The 16,248-nt window shown below is 35.3% G+C and overlaps 1 protein-coding gene and 1 pseudogene across 1 annotated transcript in view; one reads left to right on the top strand and one right to left on the bottom strand.

Annotated features, from left to right (window-relative positions):
* DPH6 (diphthamine biosynthesis 6) overlaps positions 1-16,248 on the bottom strand; it is a 152,928-nt gene that overhangs the window by 12,409 nt on the left and 124,271 nt on the right. Inside the window, exon 6 of the mRNA XM_036446708.2 lies at positions 8,573-8,634. Within this exon, the coding sequence (XP_036302601.1) occupies positions 8,573-8,634 (62 nt within the window). The remainder of the gene's footprint in view (positions 1-8,572; positions 8,635-16,248) is intronic.
* On the top strand, positions 11,361-13,242 carry LOC118702853 (annotated as a pseudogene).

Here is a 16,248-nt window from a genome sequence, read left to right as displayed (position 1 = left end):
TCTCTTCATAGTCAAAATCATTCACCATTCAGCTTTAACTTCCTTTTCAGCTTCCTCTGACAGTTCTCAAAATATCTTACAATCAAGCCAGTTAAAAATCTACATATCTTTTAAGTCCAGAATGGCTGTTAACTTATCTCTAAAATTACTCAGCATTCTCTCAACAACATGTGAGCTTTTCCTCTGAAATTCTATGGCATATATATATATATATATATATATATATATATATCTTCCTTAGTGCACATTCTAATATACCTTGTAATTTATATTTATAATAGTTATTAGACATCTCAACCATAAAGTTTCATATATCCTTCCAACTCAGTTATGTTAAAAATTCAAAACATTCTTTCAAAGATATTCTGCCTCTTCTTAACTCTCAAGGTTAAGAGGATTCCTTTCCATAAAGTCAGTACTGTAGAGAAAAAGGCTTAAAATGCTTTATCTCTTACCCATAACATCAAATCAACTTTGCTGAAATTCTCTTTTGCTTTTTGTTTAAGTGATAGGTAGGTGGGATTGCAAATTGTGTTTTTGTCAAATCATAAGGAAGACAAGTTGATATATAGAATAGAGCTTGAAACAAAGCTTTACACTTGAAATCTGCTTTGCACTTATTCTAGTTTAGTGCTTCTAGCACCCAAAAGAATGGTATATATTCCTTAAGTAGTCAGTACACATCAGCTTACCAATGACTCAGGCTGGAAGTCAGATTTCCCAATTCTATGGGAACAGTCCTGGAAAAGCAACCAAATCTATATATTCATAATTTTTAAATGTAATATGGTTTCACTTTTCATCTAGCAGACAACTATTAGTTAGATAATCTTAAGAAAGTTTTTGAATAAAGAGCAGCTGCTGTCCTAGCTGGTTTGGTTCAATGGGTAGAGTACTAGACTGTGGATTAAGGGGTCCTGGGTTCGATTCCGGTCAAGGGCACATGATCAGGGTTGTGGGCTTGATCCCCAGTAGGGGGCGTGCAGGAGGCAGCCAATCAATGATTTTCTCTCATCATTGATGTTTCTCTCTCTCTCTCTCTCTCTCTCTCTCTCTCTCTCTCTCTCTCTCTCTCCCTCCCTCCCTCCCTCCCTCCCTCCCTCCCTCCCTCCCTCCCTCCCTCTCCCTTCCTCTCTAAAATTAATTTAAAAAAATTTTTGAAAAAGAGCAGCGGCTGCTGGTAAAGATGTTTGACTGAATCCATGTATCTCTTCTCTCTTCCTTCTAAAACCTCACTGGAAAATGTCTTAAAAAAGGCATAACTCACAAAGATGGAGAAGAGAGGAGAGAAAAGATAGAATCAACCAGTTTAGCAGAACAAGGTACACTGAGTCCTAGGCCAACAGTGGGGAATGCAGAGGATCAACCCAACTGACAAGCAAAATAACTCCTTCCTCTGAAACAACAGGGTGAGGCACTGTGGACACTGGATACCTGTAGAGGTGAAGGAAAATGAAAAGGGCACCAAAATAAGAAGGGTTGATTGGCAGTCTGTTTAACAAACAGAGATCCCTAGATCCTTTCACTCTTGACTGGCAACTGCCTCTTGTCCACCTAGCAGAACACTGGAGGTTTCTTCTCTATAGAGGAATTGGCCTGAGAAAAATGAGACAGCTGAGAGCAGAGGCACCACCATATACAAAAAATAGAGGGATTCAGTTAATTTATGCACACCAGATTCTGAGAACTCTACCCACTTTCCCTGCTCAACTAAAAACAAAACAAAACAAAACAAAAAAACAAAACAAACAAAAACAAACAAACAAAAAACAACAAGTAGCAACATGCCTTCACTTCAAGACCAGAGACTAGGGAACCTAACCAACATTACTTCCCTATAGTGAAAATCAAGTCACAAAGCCCCATCAAGACAGTTTGTGCTTGATCTACAAATGTTAGGCCCTACTCTTAAATATGAGCAGAACACCAAAAATTAGGAAAGGATCTCTAAATTGGAATCTAAGGACCAAAATAATGTAAAAAACAGACTACGCTGGGGAGAAGGAAACTAAAAAACAAAACAAAAATCCTCCCTGGAACAAAAGAGGGGATTTCATTATAGTAAGGATAGAGTACTATAGATTTTTAAAAATTCAGAGAACAAAAACTGAACTTTAAGAAATTAAAGGTATGATATGAAAAAACTTAATTGAAAAGATTGAAGATAAAATTAAGAAATTCTCCCAAAAAGGCAAAAATAAATTAAATAGAAGTAGGAGAGAAAAAGAGACATCTAACTAATAGGAATAACATGAAGCAAAACAGAGGGGCGATAAATACCACTGAATCAATTTAAGAAAATTTCCCAGAACTGAAATTTTCAAACTGAATATTCTACCTATCCACGCACAATGGCTAAAAATGTAAGCACCCAAGTCACAGTGCATAAGACTTTAGAATTCTAGGAGCAAAGAAATAGCTTACACACTCACATAGAGAAGATGGAAAGAGAAATAATTAAGGTCACATACAAACAGTCAGCAATGATAATAACTTTGAGCTTCTCAACAGCCTACCAATCTGTCATAAGTACAATAATACTATCAAGATCCAGAGGAAAATATTCAAAAATGGAATTTTATGGCCTGCTAAAGAATCAATCAAATGTGAGAAAAGGATATAGACATTTATATAATTGCACAGTGTTTCAAAAATATATACCTCCTATGGATCCTTTCTTTAAAGTTTTCTAGAGAATGTGCTTTACAAAAATAAGAATAAACAAAGAAAAGAAATACATTAGATCCAGGAAACAAGAGCTCCAACACAGAAGGAAGGTAAAGGGACCTCCAGAACTATGGCAAAATCCTAGGATGGCAAGTATAGAAGGAAATCGGTCTAGATCACACCAAGTCAGAAGGCCCTGGAAAGGCTTCTACAAGAGGAGGAAACTGACAAAATACTTAATATATTTGAACATCTGGATAAGAAACTAGAAAACTGGCAATGAATAGACTGTTGAATTAGTGACAAGTATATAGACTATTAAATAAATGAAGAAAACAAGACAATAATTAGTTCAAGGGGAAAAATAAAAAGTTGAATAGGAAAGATTTATTATTATTATTAGTTTATTACCTAACTCAGCTGTAAATGGGCTTTCATAATTATAGTAATGTAAACACTGACTATTGACCCAACTAGAATTGCAACATAACCATATGGGAAGATGGAAAAAGAGAATGAGTGCACATATGCGATGAGGCAAAGGGAGTTCAGACAGCTAAATCTGCTTATTGTAGAGTGGGAAGTCAACAAATATGGCTAAAGTTGAGGGGGGAGGGCTGAGGGGAATCATGAAGCATTAATATAAACATGTAATTTAGAGATATGGAGGTAAATATAAAATGATCAACTTTAAGATAAAAAAGTCTGATGGCTTAATGGTAGGAGGAAAAGACTAGGGAGGTTTTCTGACCAAAATCTGAAGAACTATTTTAGAGTAAAACTTTGACAAACATTGTAAAATCTCATAAAAATAGCAATATTCTCAAACATTTAAAGACACAGTTCTTAACCTTTAAAATTTGATGCAAGTTTTATAATTTTATTTTATTTTTTAGACAGATGAAAAGGAGAGATATATGTAATACTTTAAACAATAAAGAATTAAAAATATATTCATTTTTGCAAGAAAAATCATTATAATATATAAAATCCTCTTTAAAAAAACATTAACTCTTATTCACACTAGAGCAAAGGGGTAATATATTAGCTAACTTGATTTACTATATTAAAAAGTCAGGTTGACCTACATTCTACAAGAGATACATGAGAAGTGGCTCAGGAGATCTGAGGTAGGTGAACAAAATTGGTCCCTCACAAAGCTCTTTTTCTGCCATCCTGTACAAGTCTATAGGTTGTCTGTTTTCTCCTGACCTTCTTTTGGATTCCTTGACCTTTTTAGGAGTGTTGAATCAACAAATTGAAAAATAAATATGAATTTGATCTTTTATGTCACTTAATGAGGTTAATACCATTATCCACAAAGACAAGGAGATATAGGCATTTCTTAAAATCTGATTTATCTTAGGCAATAATACAAAAGACAGAATCTAAGACAACAAGTTAAAAAAAATACCCTCTACTTGCAGAAAAAAAGATAGTGTTTGACTGATAATTCATTTGTTTTTATATTAGAATCATTGTTCTCTTAGTATATCAAGCAATTGATTGAGTTTCTTTTCTTTTTTTTTTTTCTTTTTTTAAAATATATTTTATTGATTTTGTACAGAGAAGAAGGGAGAGAGATAGAGAGTTAGAAACATCGATGAGAGAGAGTCATCGATCAGCTGCCTCTTGCACACCCCCCACTGGGGATATGCCCGCAACCAAGGTACATGCCCTTGACTGGAAGCAAACCCGGGACCTTTCAGTCCCCAAGCCGACGCTCTATCCATTGAGCCAAACCGGTTTCGGCTGATTGAGTTTCTTTTCTGAGTATGTGCAAAAATGAAGGGAAAAAAGAAGAGGATAAAAAACTTGAGTAGTCTGAATGAAAATCTTGGTTGTGCAAGATAATTGTTATGAAAGAGGTGAGAAACAAATTGCTAATGAAAAATGTTTAAGCACTCACTTTATGGTGAGCTCCTGGACACACAAATTAGACTATAGAGAAGCCAGAGAAAAAGACACTTAGATAACTATTTTTGGTGTGGGGGTAGGGGAATCCTGTTTAAAATATAAATTACCTATCAATATTCATTCATCTTTTTAGAGAAAATTTTACCATCCTGAAAAGATATTTGGAAAAATAAGCAAAAATAAGCTCAGCTAAGTTCTAAGTAAAATTTTTTTCAAATATTATTTCCACTTTTCTCTCTTCTCCACTCCTGCAGTTCCAATTATATGTGTGATAAACTTCTCTCCCTTACATCTTCTATAATCTTGTCTTGATTTTCCATCCTATATTCTCTGTGCTTCAGTCTGGATATTTTATATCACCTATTCTTTCAGTTCTCAACTATCTATACAACTGTATTAATTATACTGGTAAATCATGTATTATATTCTTAAATTTAGGCATTCTATTTTAAGTTCTAGAATTCAATTAGATTCTTTTATATAAATTCAAAATCACCCCTAAAATAGTTCATAGGCACTTTAAAGTCTAAATCTGATAATTGGTTTAAATGAATATCCTCTGAGACTCTTTTTATTGAGTGTCTTTCTGTTTTGGTTATCTCATCGGGTCTCCTGATATGGTTGGTAATTTAAAAAGAATAAATTTACTGGCTCAGTAATTTTTGACTGCCTTTAGAAACTGTATGTGAAATCTTTTAGAGATAATCTGATGCTTTGAATCACCTTGGTGTTCTCAGAAAAGAAATAGGCAGTAAGAGTAGGATCAGATTTTTTTAATTCAATCTAGGATTGATACAATTCAAAGTTGAATGTAAGTATTTGCAAGAACTGGACTGTTTCTAGTTTGCTTTAATTTTTAGGGTACTGTCTATTTTAGAGTCCAACTGAAAACGTGCAGAGTTAGCCAGATCCACTCTGTTTCGGTTTGCCCTGAATTCCAATTTTTGTCTCCACAGGATATTAAGCTAATGAAAGCCCTACTCAGCTTCTCAGCTGAAGTTTTCTCTTCAACTTCTTGGCATCCCTGTATTATTTTTTAATCAGAAAGTGCCTTAATGGGAAATAATAGTCTGAGCTTTCATCCTCTCTGGAATTCTGATAACTCAAATTATTTCAGTTTTTATCATTCCTTAATGCCTTCCCATATTACTTTTTTTAAAATTTCATATAACTTTTCTAGTTGTTTGTATTGAGTTTGTCTGATGCAAGTTATCCCATCAAAGCTGAAAATATCTATTAAAACATATATACCCTCTGACCCAGCATTTCCATTCTAGGATCTTACTCTACAGAAAAGCTCATACATGCCCCCCAAGCAAACGTATAATAATATTCATCTAACATTATTTGTAATAGCAAAAGACTTAAAAGATACCAGAAAAGAATAAAGACCATCAATAAAAAACAGATTCAATATATTATCCCCGTAATAAAACACAATGGTGTTGTGGAAACAAATGACCTGGATTTTTAATGTGTTAAAATGAAGATGAAAAATAATGTGCATATTATATTCCAATTTCCCTAAAAATGGATAAACACATGTATATTTTTTACATATTACATGCCTGAATTTTATAATAAACATGATTTAAGAGAAAAATAAAATACAAGAGAAGTGCTACATACTAACAAAGAAAAAATGGCAGTTCAAAGGAGGCTTACTTAAGCAAGAAAAACCTCACAGTATTAATAGCTGGATTTAGTGAAGTGAAAGAGAGATAAATTATGCAGAGAAGGAGATGGGGATACACACTCTAGGGAAACCATCAATAGCTCTAAATTGATGGAGGATAGGGTGGATGTAGGAGACTGGCTGTCTTACAAGTTTCATTTTCCCCAAAGATAGACTGTGCCATGTTAAGGAGTTTACATTTTGTTTTGAGGCAATGGGGAATGACTCACAGTTTATAAGGAAAGTAATATGATCAGATTTGTATTTCATATACATATATATATACACACACACATGTAAAGCCTAAGCGACCATTACGACTAGTCTCTATGACGATGCACTGATAGCAGGGGGTAGACACTCAATGCAGGAGCTGTCCCCTGGGGGTCAGTGTGCTCCCTCAGCCAACCTCCCCTCAGACCCGCCCCCCCTCCCACTATCCGACCTCAATTGCCCCGATCAAGATTGGGAGAGACAGGACTGATCAGGCCCAATCACCGACCAGGCTGAGGGACCCCACCAGTGCATGAATTCGTGCACCAGGCCTTTAGTTCATAAATAATGGAATGTGTGAAATCATTTATTACATTTCACTTTTTTTGGCTTAGACAACTGCATAGACAACAGGACCCCTCAGTGCTAGGAAAAAAATGTTCAGTTTTACAGTCAATGTTGAGGTGCTTGAGGATATCTAAGACAGGAAGGTGCTAACATATGCCTGGAGCATATGAAGAAATGGAAGAACAGACTTAATTGGCATAAGAATAAAATTGGCAGTTGAAGTCTAGGGGATATTTAATATCACCACAGGAGGAAGGCTATAGATGGAACCACAACATATAAGAAGTGAAGTATATATGGTAAGCCCCCAAAATAAGGTAAGGAAGTACTCAAGGTTTTAGGAGTGAATGGCATCACAGAAGCCAATGGATGACAGTTTCAAGAAGCCATACTCTCTTTCAGAGAAGTCTAGAAAGACAAGGCCTCAAGTGTGTTGTTGATATTGAGGAACCAGAATATGATATACTTGATCACTGTTTTAGAATTTCCTAGTTCCTGTTTAGTGATGTGAATATAGATACAATGCTGGCCATAAAGCAAATTGCCTTAGGAAGAGTCTAATCAGAGGGGCAGGGAAAGTAACCATGTCCATTAGGTAGACTTAAATAAATGAACACCAATTTGTCTAGAAATCAAATATAATTTGACATAATTATATATTAATTTCATTTTTATTTTAATCTTTACTATTTGCCTAGAACATATTAGGTCCTTAATGCTTAATGAAAGAAAGAATTAACATCTTTGGAATTTCTAAGCACTTGGTACATATTGATAAACTACAAAATAATCAAATATAAATAACTCAAAGAAAATGTGAAAGCCATAAAGTTAATGAAGAGTGTAACTGCCGACAGTTCACATCACAGCAATGGTATTAACAATGCTGATGAATTAAGAGTATGGGAGGGAAAATGATAAGATTAAAGGAGATCATAAAAGTTCTTTCATAAAAATAGGTTGATTTTCTTTTTTCCATCATGATTGTGGAATAAAAAACTCTAATAATTATACTATACTAGTTCATGAAACACCACCTTATTATTCATAACATTTGTCCCAGAATTCTAGTAAAATACATGATGGGGAAAGTGGTTTTATAGTTGTAGCACAAATAAATAATAAGATAATTAATAAATAATAATACAAAAATAAATTCTGTGTTTTGCATAGTCACAACTAAAAACCTACCTTTACCCATCTCTGTATAACACAGTAAATAGAAAAGAGTGAAAATAACTGAATACTTTTTAATGTTTAGAACACATTTAGGATTTGACAACAATAAGGGCTAAGCAATTGTAACTTGAAATCTTGGGAAACTTCTTTACCACTCTGTAAATTAATTTTCTAATTGGTAAAAGAGAAGAGGTTAAATTAGATATTCTTTAAAGGAAGTTTCTACTTACATTTCTGATGAAAAAAACATCTAATCACGAAGATTATCAGATACTTTAAAAGTGTAGGACTTTTTGTATAGCCTAAGATGTCCATTTCAATAAAAGTAAACTTTCTGATAGAACAATTTCTTTTTATATACAGCTTACCTTTTTACTTAGGCCAACAAGCTGGTAATAATTTCTATAATTTTAGACATTTTCATACCCATTAGAACTTTAATGTTTTCATAAAAATGAATCATGAATATATCTGAGTTTTTCTAGATTAAATTTGATTTCATAATTATAATAGCACCATTTCTCCATCCTTTAGATGCCTACATTTTGAGAAACACATAGTATAAATTCTTACCTCTAAGAGATGAGGCTCCATTTGATCCAGAGTTTTTCCAAGGTGCTTATCTGGACTTAAACCTGCCAAGAAAGTTTAAAATTTTAAAATAAATGTCTGAGTAAAAGTTTAAAGACACATACCCTTCCCTCAACCCATCCTCACTTAGAAACCAGTATGTGTATATTTTAAATTGACCCTAAAATAAAATGTACTTTGCTAATATTTACTTTCTTATTCTCTTTTGATAATTGTTTTTCTTGTTCCTGAAAAATGTTTTCTTCCAATTTATTTCAATTGCATTGTGTCAACTACCAGATGCAGTTTCAATTTTTCAATTTTTCAAGGAATTGTATGTAATTAGGACAGACAAAAACAAGTATCATTTCAAAGATATAAAATTTAAATCCTTGATATTTAAAATTTTATTCCTCTTCTTTACTATTATTTATATTTTAAATTGTATTTATTACATTGGGGTGACATTGGTCAACATGAACATACGTTTCATGTGTGGATTTCTGTTACAAGATCTGTACTTTGCACCAGGTACCCACCACTCAGAGTCAAATCTTCTCTTGTCACCTCATATTAGGACCCCTTACTCTCCCCACCCCCTTCTCTCTGACAACCACCACACTACAGTTGTGTTCAGGAGTTTCAGTTTTATATCCCACATGAATGAAAACATGGTTCTTAGCTTTTCCTGACTGACTTGTTTTACTTAGCAGAATGTTCTCAAGATCCAACCATGTTGTTGCAAATGGTGCTATTTCATCCTTTCTTATGGCTGAGTAGTATCCCATGTACCACATCCTCTTTATCCAGTCCTCTATCACAGGACACTTTGGTTATTTCCATTTTTTGACTACTGTGAATAATGCTACAATGAATATAGGGGTGCATATAGCTTTGCAAATACATGATTTTGAGTTTTTTTTGGTATCTACCCAGGAGAGGGATTGCTGAGTGATATGGTAGCTCTATCCTTAATTTTTTTAAGAAATTGCCAGACTGCTTTCCATAGTGGTTGTACCAGTATACATTTTCCTTTTTTCACAACCTCTCCAACACTTGTTATTGCATGTTTTGTTGATCCTGGCCACTCTAACAGGTGTAAGATTACTCTCATTGTAACTTTGACTTGCATTTCCCTAATTGCTAGTGAGGTTGAATATTTTTTTTCATATATATATTGGCTATCTGTATATCTTTTTGGAAGAGGTGTATTTTCAGGTCCTCTGTCCACTTTTTGATTGGATTGTTTGTTTGGTGTTAAGTTTTACAAGTTGTCTATACATTTTTAATTTTTTTTTTTTTAACTCATGGACAACTGAGAATTTTCTGATTCATACCTATTTTATCTGAACTTCAAACACCTTACTTAGAGAATAAATAGAAAATAGAAGAGTGGTAAACTGGTAGGATTATCTAGTTAATTCACTTAAATAATACACACACACACACACACACACACACACACACACATATTAATATATTAAAAGGCTAAATGACCGACCGTATGTCTGCCTGACCAGCTGGTACATATGACACACATTGGCAATTTAAAAATAAACGTTGAGCCGAAACCGGTTTGGCTCAGTGGATAGTCAGCCTGCGGACTCAAGGGTCCCAGGCTCGATTCCGGTCAAGGGCACATGCGTTGGTTGCAGGTACATCTCTAGTGGGGTGTGCAGGAGGCAGCTGATCGATGCTTCTCTCTCATCGATGTTTCTGGCTCTCTGTTCCTCTCCCTTCCTCTCTATGAAAAATCAATAAAATATATTTAAAAATAAATAAATAAATAAATAAATATTGACTCACACATGCAGAATACATATAAAGCTCTTGCTGGCAACAATGGCATGCATGTGTTTCTCAAAACTGAAGTATTAACAGTATCTGTGGAAGGAGAGGTTGTTCTGATTCCAAGAACTGATTTGTCCTCATCTGACACTGGCCTCCCATTTAAATTAATTTGAAAACAGTTTCCTGTGATGCCAACGTTTGCAATGACTATTGACAAATCACAAGGACAAACTCTAGACAGAGTAGGAATTCGTATTCCTGCCCAAACCTGTTTTGGTCATGGTCAGTTATATTTTGCTTTCACTAGAGTTTGAAGAGCATACAATATAAAGTTGTAAATACTTCATCACAAGGGAAATTATTCAAGCACTCTGTGTTTTTACTCTTAATGTAGTATACAGGGAGATATTAGAATAAGTTTAATCAATTTATCAGTCATTGTTTTTATCACTATTGTTTTTAAATCACGTTTTTGTTGCCTTTATGTCATGTTGTTATTTTTATATCAAGTTTTTGTTGTTATATAATGTTATTTTTTATATATTAATCAATTTATATGTTATTTTCATATACAGTTTACTAATTTTCTTTCATCTGACACTTCTGTTATATAGAAAGGGTGAATAACGATATTAAAATATTTCTTCTAATTTACTTTCTTTTCAATGTGCACGAATCCATGCACCAGACCACTAGTAGTATAAAACACAAACAGTTGTACCATCAAATTAATATTTCACTTTGATGACCACTTTTGTGACAATGTATTTTACAAGTAAAGACAGAGACAACTCTGAAAAATCATTATGTATCAATAGCATGTGCATAGTCTCCTAAAGATGTTTAACCAGTGACTTTTGCGGCAGTAGCAGCCACCACTAATACAGGATAAACAGAGGGGAGGAGAAGGCTGGAGTTCCGGCCCCATCCCGCCCCCACTGGAGGTTGGAGCCTGCAGTCCCTCCACAGCGGTGATACTGAGCCCTGGGCCTCATGCAGGGCACCAGAAGAATGAACTCCCAATGCCCAGCCAATCCAAGGGCTCCACACCGATTTCCAGATTCACAGGATGGCTAACATTATGGAAAGAGAAGTATAATCTTATCTTCTTTCACTATGGGGGTAGGTTTGGCAGATGGAGAAGCTGACCGAATTTTGACATTGCCACATTCATGAGTTGCTGAAAGAGATGCTTCTTGGTGATAGGAAAGATGTCGTTGGGCCTCAACTGTGAAGAATTTCAACTTCTGACACCAGATGAGTCAGTGCCAGGGGAAAGAAATTTATCCAACCCAACCAAAGGTTTGTATGAGTAATTTTTTAAGTCCATCAAGTCCTCATAGCCAGGATTTTGAAAGGGAAAAGAAAGATATTTCTCATAATAAAAATGCTTCTTCTCTTTCTATGTTAAAAGCAAGTCTGAATCTAAACTTCATAATGACTTACAGAAGGGAAGTTCAGCTTCAAGCAAGCTCACTGAGCAAGAATATCTCAAGGTGGGAAAAAAGTTCCCAAGAAGAAAAGAGCCATGAAGAAGTCACTCAGTATAGTCACAGACCCTTAGATTACGGTTATGCCTGATTGGCTGAAGATTCGTGGTCCTTTAAAGAGCTGGACCAAGGTTGGTGTGTGTTGAAATCCGGGTGCTACTGGTTTATAAAGCCCACCCAAAATGGTCAATAGGTAGGAACAGTCCTTCTGAAAGCCTGTGAAATCTTTGAGCACAGATTAAAAAAAAAAGGATGGCTTTTGTTTCAAATTTTTTCATCCTTTGGAGCAGTCTATTTGGGTGATAAAGGGTCCAAAGGGTGAAGGAGTTGGATCCATAACTCAGCCCTTACCTAGCAGGATCATCTGAACTACTCTGGAGTAAGCTGGAAGGTGCTGAATGGATGTTTTGGAGTTGGCTTTGAAATGTCCTAGTCTTCTTAAACATCCAATGAGCGGGAAGGAAAGGAACATGAATTGAGCATTTTATCAGAGAACACACATGTGACTTTGTATCACTTATTACATGCTAACAACCTCCACAGTTGCGACAACTTCTAGTTAAATGATAATGAAATTGAACAACAGCATTATTTTTAAATATATTTTATTCATATTTTACAGAGAAAGGACAGGGATAAAGAGTTAGAAACATCGATGGGAAACATCGGTCAGCTGCCTCCAGCACACCCCTTACTGGAGATACACCTGCAACCAAGGTACATGCCCTTGATCGGAATTGACCCTGGGAACTTTCAGTCCGCAGGCCTATGCTTTATCCAATGAGCCAAACTGATTAGAGCTGAACAGCAGCATTTTGAGGCTCAAGATATGTATTCTGATAAATCCAATAAAGAAAATGACCAAGAGCCTGACAATGAGGTGATGGGGAAAAGTGAAGAAACGACACATCGGAAGGCAAGATGACACATATATCGAACTTGAGCCTCTTGAGCCTTTAAAAGAGACCACCTACACTGAGCAAGAGCCATGAGAGACTTGGAGGGCAAGGGAGGTCTCTCAAATAGCAACTGTGTCTGAAGAAAACCAAAGCCTTATCTGGGCACTGCTGAGATAAGTCCGTCCTGTCATGAATCTGTCCTACATTTATTTTGTTCTATATTCCTTTCTGAATGAACTTTTGTATAACTACTGTCATGCAGATTTCCTACTGAGGCTGCTCTGGAAGAAAATCCTTATTTCTGTTTGAAGAAAGTAGTGAAATGGTATTTGTCAGGATTCTATAAAAGGTCAAAGGGACTGAAGAAACCTTATAACAATACACTTGGTGAGATTTTCAGTCATTTGTGGATTCATTCAGAACAAACAGCAAAACATTTTATACTGCTGAACAGGTGTCCCACCTGCCTTTTATGTTAGTACTGCAATATTAGATGCAGAAGCACAATTAACTTTCATAACACTTTCTTATGCATTTGCCTTATATTTCATTCATTCCAAATCCAAATCAATGAATTTGAATAATCAGATTCAGCCTAGGACCGATGTTAAAGTTTGCTTGATCTTTATTAAAACATCACATAAATATGTTATCCTTTCCCTGCTCAAGGTCATATTAGTCTTTTACATTTCCTTTTCAGCTTTAATGTTGCTATACCCATTTCAATCTTTAATCCAAGTCAAATTTACTTTTAACTATCATATATGGAGTATTACAACTGTTTCTCTTGTTTATAGATAATAACTACTGTTTATGGATAATAGCTACAGTTTGTGTTATTCCCTACTGAGGTACTGATGTACATGCCGCCTCTGCCAAACACAGAGTTGGCATTCATATGTAAGTCTATGTCATGTCATCTACAATTTACTTTACACTATTTCAGTATTACCAGTGCAATACACAAGTGTCTGTTTAATCTACTAGACATGGTTAATTAGCCAGTAACAGACTTTTTTAACAACCCATAATTCTGGAGGCTACAACTTCTAGTTATCTTTATCTTAGACTAGAGGTCCAGTGCACAAAATTCATGTGTGGGTATGGTCCCTAGGCCTGGCCTGAGATCAGGACCATCTTCCCCGGCTGCTGACAGCTAGCCCCACCCCTCACTGTCACCCACCCCTGGTTTCCCATTCACCATGGGGCGATCAGAGCCTGCTGGCTGGGGGGCAGGGGGAGGAGCTAAGAGTTCAGCTATTCCTACCTGCTCACCGGCCCCATCCCTGCCACAGGTTTCCCTCTAGTGTGGGGCGGCCAGTGGGATGGGGACCTTGGCCTGGTGCCACCCATATCCCCCACCACCCAGCCCTGGTTCCCTCTTCACCATCGGGCAATGGGAGCCTGCCGGCAAGGGAAAAGAACTGAGAGGTGGTCAGTGCGCCTTATAGTGACTGGTCAAGTGGTCGTTCTGGTCATTCCACCATTAGGGTCAATTTGCATATTACCCTTTTATTATATAGAATAGGCAACATAAAGTTTACTAATTAACCTAAAAGCTGTTAGAAATTACTTTTCCTTATGAAATTTATTTATTTAAGAAAACAAATTGTATAGTACTTACTATGTACAAGGCTCTGTTTTAAGTGCTCTATAAATATTGACTAATTGAATTCTCAAAACAACCCAATATGTAGGTACTATTACGGTCCTCATGTAACACAGGAGAAAACTGAGGCATGGAGAATCTCAGTGACTCTCTGAAGTTGTCCACTACCAAGAAGTAAAATCAGAGGATTCAAGTCCAGGCAGTCTGGCTGTGGCATCCCAGCTTTTAATACCATACTATGCTGTTTTTTTTATGCTGGGTTAAGGATATTTCCATCTGTAATTCACTTGTTAAGATTTATTGTTTTTATGATTATATTTGTTAAATATGCTTATTAGAACATGAACAAATTTTATAAATAATTTGTCCATATCTACTGAGATGCATTCTCCAAAATTTTCATCAATATCAAATTTTATTAGATTTAAAACTTTTGCCATTCTGATAAAAATATTGGTATTTATCCTCATCAGTATTTTTATTTGCATCTCTTTACTTTTGTATGGTTGAGGTTGAACATGTTTTTCAGACATTAATGGCCAGATTTATAATCTTTTTTTTTTTTTTTTTTACTGTAAATTTATTGCTCATATTCTTTGACCATTTTCTAATTGACTATCCATCCTTGTTTAATAATATTGAAACACTTCTAAACCAAGGCCATTAGTCATGTTCTTATCAACAGTGTTTTTGTTTTTTCCCCCCTAGGGTTTCTCATTTGTTTTATAATTTTATAAATTTTCTTACCGCAGAATACTTTATTGGTGATTGCTCTTTTATTGATAGATCTTGTCAGGTATTTAACAGTTTCAGCATCTCATCAAAATGCCAGCTATTTGTATTGTTTTCAATGTTTTCCCCATTTTAATTAAAAAAAACTGTATTCTTACTTTTATCATTTCCTCTCCTGTTTTGTATTCACTCAATAGCTCCTTTATTTCTTGAATCATTTATATTTATACATTTCTTACTTTTAAAATAGAAGAATTTAAATCCCAATTTAGCTGCAGCCCATAAGATGTGAAAAGTGGCACATTTATTACCATTCAGTTTTCAATATTTTGTCATTATTACTGAGTCACGTAGGATTACTCTTGTGACAAAATGTTTTTTTCTTTTCACTATTTTGTGTTGTTTCCTAATTTGACTGCATTATGATTAAGACTATAATCTTTATTGTGACAATTTTACAAAATTCAGTAAAGTTCCTTTGTAATTCAGAACATAGTTGAATTTTATGAATGTTCCATTTGTGCTTGAAAAATGTGTTATCTGTTGAAAGCAAGATTCATACCCAAGCATATAAAACCATAATCACAATTTTTAATTCTGCATTTCAAACTTTCTATGACCTTATTATAATTTGGTTTCCATAAGTCATTGGTTTCTAATAAAAGGTTGTAAATCTTCCATTATGATTTTGGTTTTAATAATCTCTTATAATTCTATCAGTTTTGCTTTATTTAATTGACAGCTATATTGATATGGGTATACAAATTCATAATTTCTAATACTCTTGTTGGGACTATTCCTTTTATCAAGGAGTGACTGACCTTTAAAGTGTGATTTTTATCTTATTCTAGAGGCTTGGTGCACAGATTTGTGTACTGATGGGGTCTCTCAGCCTGGCATGTTCCCTCTTGCAATCCGGGATCCCTTAGGGGATGTCGAACTGACAGTTTCAGCACCATCCTTGCAGGCCAGGCCAAGGGACCCCACTGGTGCACAGATCCAAGCACCAGGCCTCTAGTATGCAAATAAGATCTTTGGTTAATCTCTTCCTGCCCTCCTCCCTCTCCTCTTCCCACTGAGATTCATCAGTCTGTTCCATGCGTCTGTTCCCTGGTAGTCAGTGCGCATCATAGTTACCAGTCAAATGGTCTAACAGTT

Source organism: Pipistrellus kuhlii, unplaced genomic scaffold (assembly GCF_014108245.1).
Source record: "Pipistrellus kuhlii isolate mPipKuh1 unplaced genomic scaffold, mPipKuh1.p scaffold_m20_p_1, whole genome shotgun sequence".
In the NCBI taxonomy this organism is placed as follows: domain Eukaryota; kingdom Metazoa; phylum Chordata; class Mammalia; order Chiroptera; family Vespertilionidae; genus Pipistrellus; species Pipistrellus kuhlii.
The sequence above is the reverse complement of the archived record's forward strand: the minus strand, read 5'-3'. Positions and strand labels throughout refer to the sequence as shown.